Source organism: Paralichthys olivaceus, chromosome 5 (genome assembly GCF_024713975.1).
Source record: "Paralichthys olivaceus isolate ysfri-2021 chromosome 5, ASM2471397v2, whole genome shotgun sequence".
Taxonomy (NCBI): domain Eukaryota; kingdom Metazoa; phylum Chordata; class Actinopteri; order Pleuronectiformes; family Paralichthyidae; genus Paralichthys; species Paralichthys olivaceus.
Window position 1 is genome coordinate 7,548,483 of NC_091097.1, and position 13,909 is coordinate 7,562,391.

General features: G+C 42.1%; 1 protein-coding gene across 2 annotated transcripts in view; it reads right to left on the reverse strand.

Moving 5' to 3' along the window:
• The window catches only part of lasp1 (LIM and SH3 protein 1), a 29,418-nt gene extending 15,902 nt beyond the window's left edge, over positions 1–13,516 (reverse strand). Inside the window, exons 1-3 of one of the 2 annotated variants that reach the window (XM_069524807.1) lie at positions 13,176–13,456; positions 3,744–3,838; positions 719–788 (exon numbers count right to left, since the gene is read on the reverse strand). Coding sequence is in view for 1 of the 2 variants with exons in the window: in XM_020094332.2 (XP_019949891.1) it covers positions 3,744–3,838; positions 13,176–13,244 (164 nt within the window). In the remaining variant the exon portion in view is untranslated. Of the gene's footprint in view, positions 1–718; positions 789–3,743; positions 3,839–13,175 lie in introns of both variants that reach the window. The other variant, XM_020094332.2, reaches the window with a different exon arrangement.
• Positions 13,517–13,909: the final 393 nt, after the last annotated feature.

Below are 13,909 nucleotides of genomic sequence, written 5' to 3' on the forward strand. Positions count from 1 at the left end.
TTGACGATTGACTGGACTCTGAAAAGGTATGATGTGCTGATCCTTTTTTTTAAATATATTAGTTAGTTGCATCTGATGTCCTGCATATCTGTATCATGATAAACTCAACATAAATGATAAAATCTAAATTTCTACCTTCCATTTTTGGGCACTCATATTCACTGGCAGTGTATCTCCTCTTTCTTGGTCAAGAGTTGGACAATAGCAATATATGTTAATTTTTCTCTGGAGTAGGTGTGTGTGCTCTGTGGTGAAACACACTTTCTATCACAGAGCGACACTGTGCTCCTGCTTGTCTGAGGGAGAAGATGTGTGGCTTGAAGAAACACACACACTCTCAGCATCTGTGTTAACAGCCCTGCTGTCATCGTCAATATGGCTTGAGAAACTGCCCTCGAACTTAAAGATCTGTAAATTGCTAGAGAAACATAGAACAGGGTTGTAGATATGAAGTATTGTTATGTGTGTGTGTGTAACCATGCGTCTCTGAGAGTATGGATGAGTCACAAGAAGGCTCAACTATCTGTGTTGTTGTATAACAAGGTAATGAGCTGCAGACAGGAGTGGGTGACACATGCACAAACTCAGTTAGCCCTGTGAACGCTAAAAAAAAGAAGAAGGGCGTGATCAAAATGGAGGGGAGGCGCAGCTGGGGTGTAGGAGTGAGGGGGGCCACGCATGTGTAATCAAACTCAAAACACACACAAAACCCGCCTACTGTGCATGAGGAGAGGCCTGTTTGCTTTGTGGGATCAGGAGATGTTGTGGCCGGCTTGACCCTGTAAGACCTGGAAAGGTTGTAATGCATCACTCAGATTAAACATGTACATCTCATTCAACACAGCAAGTTCAATGAATGACAGAGGAAAATCTGAACACACACACAGAGGAAGGATTAAACAAAGACAGATAGTGAATAGAATGCAGGAATAAATCTACTAAACAGTGACTCTCATGTATCAGAATTCCTCTGATATTTTCCTGACTATGTTAGTCTGCTGGTCACCTTCAAAAGATTAAAACGAAAGAAAAGTACAACACGCAGTGTCACACTGCTTGATTGGTTTCTGATTAACAATTTATTAACAAATTGGATCGTTTGTGATTAAAGTTGGTCTCACACTGCAGGAAACTGTCAGCCATTAAAATAAACGATAAAACTAAATCAAGACATTTGTGACTAGTTTTAATAACACCACATTGATGCCCAGATTAATATCAGTCATTAAGGCAGTGTCCTACCAATGGCTCCAAGGGGAAATGAAGAATTTTACCATCTACTTATCTGCCCTCCTAAATCTCCTACAATCCCCTTCTGTGACTCTAGTATCTCATCAGGGATGGGATTCTCTAGGAGGAGGTGGGTGGGAATACAGTGAAAACAAACAACTCCTATATCAATTTCGAAGGCCAAATATAGAGGAGTAATGATAAAGTAGTTATCCCACAGAATAACAACAGAGAACGTAGCCATCTTCATAGCATTCCTTTCCTAAAGTGGGAGGCTCTCCATCTGACAATGTTTACTTGAACGTGGCTTGTTTTAAACAAACGGAAAGAGGTATAATAAACAGGCTCTGAAGGGCCTTGCTCCTGTCGGCACATGGAGTGGAGAACATCTGAAGGAGGCAAAAGAAGAAGCCGCTTTAGTCTGTGGAAATAAATGTGATAGTATGATGACGGTGTAGATGGTTAATGCTTTGATGTTGATGTGAAAGATGGCAAGTAGGGACAAGGGCACGGTGAGACATTAACTTATATTAAAGACAATTGAGACATGGACTGTAGGTAAAGATGGTCAACATGACAGCTTCTTAAAATTGAAGACAAAACATATTGATTGCATCATAGATTGGCTTTATTATTGTACAGTGGCAGGGAGCGAAGATGTATTGTCCATCTTTATCATTAAAATGCACTATGTATTTACAAATGATTTAAACCCAAATTACATTCACACCTGGTATTCATTTGAGATTGTCACAAGGCATCTTAGGTGCATTTACACTTGCACTTTCATGAACATTGGGGAATTAACTGGGATTCCTGGCAACATTGGAAATCAGCCACACCCTGTTCCTAGGTGCAAATACCTTATGTGCTTTATACAGTATTATTACATAAATAACTCAACAATGCATACACCTCTTTCTGTGTTTGTTGCCACTCTTTCCTGCTGCTTCAGCCCTAACTGGCTCTACCACAGTAGCATGCTGGCTGTTGTCTTCCTCCTCACCTCCTCTCTCTCTTCATTAGTGACAGCTATCTTTTCCTGTCTCTCTCTTCCTGCTCCAGCTGCCACAGTAGCACTGGTTGAAGTCTGGAAATATTCAAAATAGCTTTCCCATATGTGTTTTCTTAGGTCTCTTGGTTTTCTCTTTTAATACCTCTTGTCTAGACTGTCTTTGCGACTGAAAATATCATTCAATATTCATCTGAATTGAGACAGCAAATCTTCAACATCAGAGTTAAAGAATTAACATAAACGTTATCCACTTGCATGAGCAGTCGATATCGACTCAGAGCAATGTCACCCATCTTCTCTGTGGGTAAAGACACAACAACCAATTGTATCTTTACACCACAGCAGCCATGCAACAATGTAATTTGGCCGATATGAGCCTTTCATAGACATATCGTCATTGCCGTTTATGTTTGCTGATATAAACTGATAAGAAAACTTTTGTTTTACAATGCAGAAAATAAATGCATTTATGTTCATATTTTTCATTCTAATGTATGATTGTTTTATTAATTTAAGAACTGTGTATTTATTTAATAAAGTTTATTGCTAAACTGTCAAACATAAAGCTTCAAATAATGTTTTTTTTGTCTTAAGAGTTTGATAATGACATCTTAGGAATCATTGCCAAATTGTTTTTAATATATATCAGCCAATATCAACCAAAGTGTTAGAAATGTTTTACTCCTTCATTGGTATTGGCCCCCAAAAATCCATATTGGTCAGGCTTTAGAAAACTTAATTTTTCGCCCCTTTTTGTTCGTTTGTCTGTTTTTTTGTTAGTCATGTTCTTTCACTCCAGTTTTGAAACAAATGACTCTTAATCATAAAAAAAGCCAAATTCAATAGAAAACAGCTGACCACAGGCTAGCCTACTACCACAGAGTTTCCACTAGGGTAGAAAATGACAATGCTAGGCATGACGTGGCTTGATTTACATCCCTGGCAGTAAAAAGGCATTTCAAGGGAAGAAAAAAATGCAAAAGAGCTTGTCAGAACATGGAGCAACGCCTTCTCTCTGCACTCCCTTTCAGAACATGCACTCACTCTGATAAACACTCACACACACAGAGGAGGAGAAAGTCATTATAAGTAATGGGAGAGGAGGATTCCATGGATTCCCGATGAGCCTTTAGTGTGTGAGAATGTGCTGGAGCGAGAGGGGACATGCTAGTTTTCAGAGTGTCCGCCTGTGTCACTGTAGAGGAACTTTAGGAATTTCCTTTGTTGATAACCCCCCTTTCCCCACAGAGGAGGAGGAGGCATAGAGGCACTTTCCCACACCACATATATGGGCCTTTTCTCTGAGGGGGGAGCTGGAATAGTCACAGATAAACAGCAGAGGAGGGAAAGAGGGGCCGTAGTTGGGTTGCAACATGCACACACACATTTAGAGAGTCCTATTTCAGTTTGTTGACAGATTAAACACTGCACTCAGTGTCTTTGAGATGATGGCTGAACCAGTATGAAACATGAAATAATGAGTTATGAAACAACTTACGCATTGCAGTATGGTTTCTTATCGAAGCCTTTGTAATTCTTCATGTTTAGAGTCATTTTGCAGACCTCGCAGCTGAAGCATCCTTTATGCCAGTACTGTTGAAAACACAAAGACAGAAAGCACAATAAGTGGTGAGATCTGAGACATTTGTTTCACCTTATCTCCACAAATCCTTACAAACACAGGAAAGCTCATCGTGAAAAAGTGAGGCAAGGACTCATTTCTAATCCCTCTGGGTTTCACAGGGACAGAAGCTGGATGCAGACAGAGAGAAGAGTGACTGTTAAAAAGAGTGTGTGAAAAACATGAAGCAATGTGGAAACAGAAGTTTGTGTATGTTTGCATTTGACAGTTACAGAAACCAACTTCCCCTTATACTGAACACTTACTTTTCACAAGTGGATGGTGTTTTTGTTATGGATGAGCTGTCAAATTTCTGATTAACGAGCATATATCTGCATTTTGCAGTCTGATCTGTTTGTGTTAATTTTCACATCCTCCTAATTTGACTGTCAGCTTGGACTTTATGTGTGACATTGTTTTTATGCAGAGGTTATGCTTGGTCTAAAATCCACCTCTTGATAACCCTACTGTCATCTCTGCAGGCCTGCATGTTTCTCTACCTCCTCTATCCATCTTCTAAGAGGCTGTGCATCTATCTTTCTCACAAGCCTTCCTCCTACCCACCCTCTCGCCTCTTTTCCTTTTCTCTCCTGGCACTCGGCTGATCTGCGGCCTGAGGGTTCAAAGACGGATTGAGGGAGGGAGGACTGGCGAAAAACTGGAAGGAGGGAGGGAGGAAACATGAAAGGAAGGAGCTGGGGAGAGCAAGCAATGCAGGCAGGGGAGGGGTGGGCAAGAGAGAAAACGCCAGAATGTGAAGCAATGATCTGGCTGCTCCTGCCATCATCAAGGGAAGGGAGGGAGGAGTGCAAAGACACAGAGAGGGAGAGAAATAATGGGAGGGAAAGAAAGAGGGAGTCCTTATTAACATGGCCTCAGGGTGCTCTGACATCCCTCATTCTTTCACCCACTCTTTATCACTTTCTACACCAATTGCCCACACACAAAACACTGATCTTCTAAACAAAAGACACAGAACAGATGATGCAAAACATTAGAACATAAAAAGTATATCATCACTTTAGCAATAAAAACATGCTAGGATGCAAGTTTGATTCGACACAGGCTTCTCAGGATAAGAAGCCAGTAATTATAATCGAAAAATCCATAATTTTCTTATGTGTACAGGCCAGCATGTGTTACAGCACTGATTCACAGCAGGCCATATAACATTGAGGTTTGTGGAAGCTACAGATCGATAGAAGATGCAATCATGGCAGTGCTGTGTATGGAAACATGACTAAACACACAGCACAATGAGCTTTTCACATCAGACATCACTCATGCCATTACTGAATGGCCTAAAATGTGGCTTCAGGCTGGTCTTAAGAACAGTTTTGTCTGCTCTGTCTGGATGTAATGGACCACACAGAGTGGTATGATCTGACAAGAGGCAAGTGAATGACTGTGTGTGTTTGTAGCTGTTGGCCAACAACATTGTATCAAGGTATACAAAAAAATAAAGCAGGCTCACATTGAAAACCGAGGCCAAGCTCTGAACTGTGATCCAGAGCCAAACACACTGGGCCAAGCCTTCGAATGCAAACTCCTTATCCCACTACAGCCCGATCGAGGCCGGAGGGAGTTGCAGATGGACACTTTGTGTTACTCTTTCCATTGCTCTCCCTCTCCATTGTTCTGGCTTGCACTGCAATAGCAAATCCCTCTACAAACAACAGCACACAGCAGGCAGATTCCATTTCCTGTAGCTTCAGCTGACTTGCAGCTGTGGTGGCTGACATCTTTTCAGGCATACTGTCTGTCCGTAACTCTCTCCACATTTATCCAGATCTGTAATGATGGCAAAACTGTGTAATCCCATAGACTGTACATAAAGACAGATAATGTGTCTACACTTGCTGAAGCTAACAAAGCGAATGAAGCTAAAATATCCTGCATATGGGTGCTGACATCTTGCAATTTTGATGTCAATTGGAGTCAAAGTCTATGCATTTGTTATCAAGGCGAGGAGTCGAGGTCCTGCATTCTATATGCATACATTCTCAACCAATTACATTTTACCTCGATTATGTAGCAAATACGTAATTAAAACCAAACTTATCAGGAAAACTGACACTTGACCATATGTCAGTGTCAAGAACTACCCAAACTGACAGAAACCATCTTTGAGAATTTTTTTTTGAAGTTTTGTCCATGTTGTATTTGCTAACATGGAGGATTCAGGGGTTTGTGGCCTATACTGCAGGCAGCCAACAGGGGGCAATCAAGATGACGTTGGCTTCAATTTTAGCTTTCTCTTTATATGCATACTATGTGCAATGCTTATAGAGAGAAGTAAATGGAAATGCTTTGTGCAGAAGCGTGAGCATATCAGCTGAGCATGGACTTTGATACTACTGTTGTTTCCCAGAATAAATATTGACCTGTGTTTTGTTCCAGAGACCAAGTGCCAGCTGAACTCCACTTTTTAGCAAACTGTTCTGAAGCCCTGACCAACCCACTAACCCACATTCGATCAGGAAAACCCTCACCATCCTTACACCTCCTTGTGGATAAAAAAAAACCCTCTCAGGTGACCTTGCTCAAACGCTTGGATTAACAAATACCCTCTAAGGACACACTGGGAAATGATTGCTCAGGCCTCATTTGGCAACAGGTTGGGCTGCATTTGTCCAAATTTGCACCATAACCTCAATATCAAAGTAAAATACATCCCTCACACCTATAAGGGACAACCTGATAAGGAATATTCACTGGGTTTTTTTAGGCACTGCAGGCAGATTCTCTGGCTGAATAGCTTTTAATTTTTGGTGGTAGCAGTGGTTGTAGTTTCCCACATATAAATTCAAAATGTGCACATGGAAGTGAAATATAATCACAAGTGGTCACTTGTGACACATTTGAGACATATTCTAGTTTCTGGTTTGAATCACCACCCTTTCATGTCATCCTACACACAATCTGATTGAACGTTATCAGGTAAGAATAGATTCAGTCTGGGTCTGGGACTGGTATTAGGTCTAGGATTAGACAACTTTCAAAGGGAAGGGGCAAACAAAGATGTGGGTGCGAGAAACAGCCCAAACATGTGTTAGAGAGGCTATCCAGCAGTTAACCTTGTCCTGCTCTAGGAAAACCTGACTCTTGGGTACCAAGAACGGGTTTTGGCAGTCAGCTGGAAAATGAGGACACTGCAGAGACAGAGGCCTAGAAATAAAACACTCGTGAAAAACCCCCAGCACTGTCTTCCTGCATCAGTGCAGCTCAAGGGCACATGTGTACGCATGTCTACATGTGGGTGTGAGCATAGCTGTGTGTTTATACACGTGTGTATTACTGTATGTAGGTTATATGTCTGTGTGTTATGCATGCATTTCAGATGCAATCCAAGGAGCCAATCAAGAGCAAAAATGCTCAGTCAGCCTCACAGCTCCCTCTTTGTAAGAACCAGTTTCAAGTTGGCCTGGACAAAAGCCCTGCAGCTATAAGGAGGCTGCAATTTCAGACACCATGTACGCACAAACAGAGGGATGTTTAGTGATAGTCTGACAAAGACTGTGCTCTCACATACTTACTACAGACTGATGGGAGACAATTAAGTGTCCAACTTAAGGCTTTAAAAGCTCCAAGCCTTTTGTGTCAATCACTTCTTATGTCAGCATTAGTTTGAGATCTAAACAGGCCACATTACTCACTTGTTCTGGTCAAACAACAAAAGCAACACATTAACACAAGGCAGCTGAAGGTTCTCTGCACAGACATGTTCACAACTGCAACAAACGCTCTGCATTATTCAGGCAAGAGGTGGAACAGTCGGGTGCAGCAGACAGAGACAGGAAGTGATGTATTAACTCCGCTGCATAGATCAACCTGATTTTCTGGACAACAGACAAACATTTTTCATCACATATTTTGTGTCTTATGTGGCTTCTATGTGTGTCACCCGGAGGTATTTCTTTCCTTTTTGTTTTTTTAATTTTTGCGCCTGACCCGTGTTAGAAGCATCATCAACCCCACCCCACTTGCTCGTGCTGAATCCATCATGGATCCCGTGCTGTGTTCACACATTAACTTCTCCTAGATTTCTATGGACATTATACTACAAGGCCAAGTGGATCAAGTCAGCTGCAGAGAGTCTCACTCAGACTGATTTGCATTCATACATTCACCTCCCCTGGAGAAAATACTGAGGTGCTGTAGAGTTCAGTGCATGTTTGAAAACAGCTTACACAATAGACAGATTTTCAAAATCTTTACCAATTAATTGAGAATTTCTGACCATATCATGCCATTTATTGATAAAAAAAAATTGTATCTTTAATCATTTTTAACCAGTGTTAAATTGATTTGCATGTTCCAGTGATGTTGATCACATTAAGCGACAGAAGAATTTAGTGCCTTATAGCACTGAAGGACATCCCTTGGGTCCCTGATGAAATGTCTCATAACTCTTGGTCAAATCGGTAGCAATTAACTTCAGTCTAAACCACTTTGTTTTCTACATTAGAGGTTGATTAGGGCCACAGTTTCAAACATGCAGTGAGGGCTTTTTGATTGAGATATTAAATTAAACTAATAGTGGTTAAATAAAACAAAAACACCACCAGTGACTCACGCTCACCGACTGGGCCATTACAGCAGCCTAGTCTGTGTAGGTCCGTTTAGGTCCGGCTGTTCTTGTGTAAGAAAAAATGCCCAAAGACAAAGCACAACATCTGGCTAGTGCTAATAGAGGATACTCTTCAGCCATCAAAGCATGTTGGTTAATTATAAGCCTACCTGTTGCCATTCATTTCTACCAAAGCCAGGGGCAGGAAGACATACTATGCCAGAGAAGAGTATGCACTCAACACACTTTCTGAACCACTCTAGACTGTGATGTGCACTTGGCAGCACTCACGCATGCACACACACGCACAATTGAGTTCACAAACACAGTAAAGGTGAAATGTCCAAACCCTTTTGCCTCGTCATAAGTCAACATATAAAAGGACTTAACAAAACATCAACTCATGTTACAATTAAAGACACTAACATGATCTCTCTGACTTCCTTTTTACTCTTTTAAGGCAGATGAACAGGTTAGTCCCGATTTTTTGTGGGGGGTAAAAATAAAGCTGTACTAATATATTGGTAAAACAAACAGAACATGTGCACTAGTTCCTTTTTCCTGATTAAAACATGAACAAAGGAGAAGTACCTGGCTGCCCACTGATTTTGATGGTAATTGTGCCATTGTAACTGTGAGTCATCAAAGCAAGGTGGTGGCTGGACAGATTCCTCACCTACCTCTTGTAGCATTTGGACAACATGAATCAGCACTCAGAATAATCTGGCTAAATATAGAGAAGCTGGTAGACGAATTCCTCTAAAACTGGGTTAGTGATAAAGTGTTCACACTGGGCCACCAGAGGGGAAATGCAGGAAAATATTCCCCATTTAAATCAGAACACCTGCACAAACTGTTTAGTGGTTGTAGAATTACTACAAATGCATGAAGCCAAAAGTCTTGGGGAGAACTTTTTAACTTAATTTCACAACTGTACACTTATAAGCATGGGGCTGCATGTTTTAAGCTTCTTCATACAGTTAAGATCGTACAGAGCGGCACCACTTTAAAAGTCTGACCTTTGACCCCCTTTTCCAGCAATTTCCTGGGATTGAAACGCAGCAGCACAATCGGGGCTCACATCTTAACCAGAAATTCCACAATGGTACCAAATAATATATCGACCAGTCTGCTAGCTGAGCAATAAAAATGTATGGGTGGAAAAGTACACACACACAGTATGTATCATATAACTCAGCGTGAGGCAAATGGTTTATGAAATCTTATTGCTACACTAACTTGTGTTAATGGCAACTGTGTCAGAACATTTGTGATCATGTGAACCAAGATGTGCTTCCACTGCCACCAACCCAACTACATCTCTACAGCAAACACATCTTTCAAAGTTAAGTAGGAATCTGTTTATAATATAATCAAACTCCATCCTATAGTAGATCATTCTTATAGAATAACATCACGGAACAAAAGCAAGGAAGCAGAATACCTGAAACATGGGGCTGTTACTTGTCTGTTAGCAATGTAAAAGCTGATATGATATGAAAGAAATAACTACCCACTTAGGTGTTTTTCTACCCATAATTCTTTGACTTTCCACAATACCAATAAGTTGTTTTGTTTAGAGTGAAGGCAAGGACTTATCTATCCCTGTTTTCAGACATGAACACAAAAATTGAGTCTAGACATTTTCTGGAGTGTGCCATTAACATTTGAAGAACGCAGGAGCAGATTGTCCAGGTACAGATGCGTACACAACAATAGGAAAATGTCTGAAACATTGAGATGAGAGGTGGCTCTTGCATAGACTCTTTTCAGAGAGTCTTTTCAATTTGACATCAGAGGAAAGTGTCTTCTGTATAGGACACCTCTTTTTCATCCTGGCATATTTGTATTGTTTTGTTTTTTTCCAAGTTGTGCATTCTTCTCCTGTTAGAGACGTCATCAACACACCAACTCCCTCAATGACGTCTTTGCAGACATTTTCCTCCTGTATACACACATGGCCATTTTCTGGACATTTTACTTGGGGACTAGCAGAAAAAGACCCAGTAGAAGTCCGGAGCAACTGACTGGCATTTGCATATACTGTACCTCTGCACGTCTGAAAGCAGCAGCTTATGAGACCTGGTGCTATGTGGGAGATTGTTTCATAAAAGCAATGAACTGAAACAGGCAAAATTAGGTCTTGCCTCAGAAAAAAAGAGAAATAAATCTAATACATCTGGTAAACACAAATTCTAAATATTTTGACGTTGCTAACATGTTCATGAGCCAAAAGACATATTCAAGAGCCAGCGGCAATATCAGTACATCACATAATTATTAAAAGGATAAACTGTCTAGACATTCAGTTTCACACATTATTTATAGACCTTTCATAAACTACATCCACTGAAATAGTAGCTGATTTACAACCCAGGGAGCATTTTGTAATCTATGACATTATAAAATTAGAATTAATTATATGCCGTGATGTAGGAAGACTGTATCTGTTTACCTGCAGAAAGAAACCATCCCTTTAATGTAGACATATTATGTCCAGACAGCACATAGTGATAGTAAGTAGAGAGACTCTCCAGCAGACACAAGTGTTTGAGTGAGAGATGAGTCTAACCACTTTACACAATCTCTCTCACAATTTATCTCGGAAATACACACTTCCTGAGTGCAGAAAATGGTTATTAATCTTAAAGTGACACACATACAAATCATTTCACTCCTCCAGACATGATGCATTAACCCAAATGTGACTGCTTTTGATGGTGAAGTTTGAAGTTTAGGCACTGTAAAATTAAAATGGTGTAGGCTTTGTTCCTACTTCCTTGTTACAATGTTTATTGGCTGCAGTCCAACAGTGGTGCTCAACTCAAGTCACAAAAAGCAACTGTGACAGATACAAGCCTTTTACTAGAGGCAAATATGCAGCATCTAACTCCTTACATCAACAAGCATTTTATGTATTGAGGGGGAAGCCAAATAACAAGCTCCACCGAACAACAGCTTCAACCTGAATTCACTTCCTGTCTTTGCATGTGCTCGGCTGCTCGCTCGGGGCCCAGCCCTGCTATTAAAGAAAGAAGCAGACAGACCAAGCCTCTGTGGCTCAGTCTCGCCACAGAGGTATATTAAAGAAGAGGACTGTCAGGTAAAAGCTATTCATGAGTGGCTGAGAATACCAATTCAGCAGCTCTGCAAAACCCTCGACTCTCCTGCCTTCACCTGGACTAGCCTAGCCCATGAAAAAAAATCCCCAGCAAATGTGGCCTCGTCTGCTTTGAACAAATGAGAATGGCAGTGTGTGTGTGCCTCGGAGAAGGAAAAGGGGAGGTTGTTTTGGCGTGTCTGAAGGGGTGAGCGCTGATGCAGAATGGCAGCAAAGACAGACGCCAGGCTACTCTCCTGAGCGTGGTTCAGAGTAGGGAGACAGCACAGCGGGCCTGTGACAGAGCACGTTTTATGGGAGTGTCTGTCTGCTGGAATGCACTCTGCCACAGGCCACATTCCCCCAGCACATTCAGGGTGTACTTGTGGCAATTTGGTTCTCATCATCGATACCAGCCTTCGAACGGGCTAACATGACATGTAACGTTAGTGGAATGCTTTTGCATGAAGGAGGGTCTCGGAGATAAATCAATTCCAGCCTGGAGCAGTTTGGGGAAAACATTAGTCATGGTGCATTCAAGAACACATCACTGCAGAGGACCAGTAATGCATCCAATCAAGAGCTGATGTTACTTTAGATAATGTCCTTTGTGCTCTCTTTCTCCACCTTTCCCTGTCTGTCAACCCCACTACATAAGTACGTCTCAACAGAAATTGATTTTCTATGATCATTCAGACGTCCATTAGACAAATTATCTACTTGCCCCAAGCCACACTTTTGTAAAAAATGTGAAAACATGCCTGGCAGAGAAGACTCCACCCATCTTGTAAATTAACCATGTTACATTTTGTCTTATCTTGTTGCAAAAAATACAATCAAACTGATTGCAGCAGCATGAAATCAAAGCAATATGATCACCTTCACCACCTCAAAGCTGAAGGTGTCACAGCAACACCAATCTGAACTCACACTAACATTCCCATGAGCGTGAGTTTGACTGTGGGTAAAACTGATGAGATTAGCACCTTGGCTGAGATTAGTCCATCACGTTTGACTGGAAAACTGATCATCCCTGACATGGATTAGCCAGTGAATTGGACACAGACATCAGTCCACGCTGCTTTCAACAGCGGTGGACAGGAAGAGCTTTGTTCTGGGACTGTGGTGTTTCCTGCAAGAGCTTGGTTTCGTTTATTATTTGCGGGGTCAGTAATTCCACTACGTCTTTTTGTATGAGGAAGGTGTGAGACGTTATCAGTCGGTTTTCTTAAAGGCAGCGGTGCCAGCCAGGCCCAGACCTGCCCCGGCTGTCTGGAAGCACCGGAAGGCGGCAGTTTTTTTCAAATCTACTTTAAACCACTGTCTTGATAAGATACATATAATATATGTTAAATAAAGAGTATTCATAGTAGTATAACCTCCGCATTAAAGGGTGTGTTTTCGATTCAGGTCCACGTTGTTTCCCCACCGCCTCCCAGACGTTAGCTAGCCGCTAGCTGGACTAGCTAGCGACATACCTGTCCTCTGATGGGGGGGTGTTCGATTCATTCACAAAAAAATACGTGCCGTTAAATGCAAGCAAGAATAAACTCATCCGCCACTCAGTGAGGGGGGGAGGGGGGGTCAATTAGGTGTTTTCTAAAAGAAGGAGGATAGAAAGTGAAGAACGTGCTCGTACCTTGTCCAGACAGTTCACTTTTTCCGTGGGGTAAACGACTCGATTACATCTGCCACACAGCGGATTCATGTTGGAGGAATGCTCTTCGTAGCGAGTTAGCACGGAAACCGCCGAGGATGCCGGGTCGTGGCTGTTTGCCGTCGGGTATTCACGTCCAGAAATGAAAGCTGGCCACGGTGTTCGCGGGTTGTGAAGGGCAGAGGGGGCCGAGGTGGTCGCACGAATCAAATCCAGGAGGCTGTTGTTGTCGATGTAGCCGCACAGCTGGCTGTCAGTCCACTAACCAGACACGGAAAGCGCGCTCCCGACACTCGCTCCCCCCTCCCCCTCCCCCTTTCCCCGCGCGTGTCCGAGCAAAAAGGGAAGAACCAGTGTGGGAGCTTTCAAATGTTTCGCACTTGAGAGAAACATGTCGGGGGAATCGTCGTTTATCGTGATACTGTGGGACAACCGTGTCATGCACATGTTCGCCCGAAAATTGAAGCTGCACACTCTGGGTTATGAAATCCAGGTCAGGCCTTGTTCGTGCATGTGCAACATGTCTGTGCGTCCTCGCCCCATCTGCGCTCACATAGCAAACTCATGCACTCATCTGTTTGTGTTGCAGGTTTTTTTTTGAGGGGGGGGGGGGGACTTTGCCAATGCAGTGATCTCAAATCACATTTTTACACATCTGCCACGTTCACTGCACGTCCCACTTGACGTCCATGTTCATGCATTTGGTTAGGGTGACA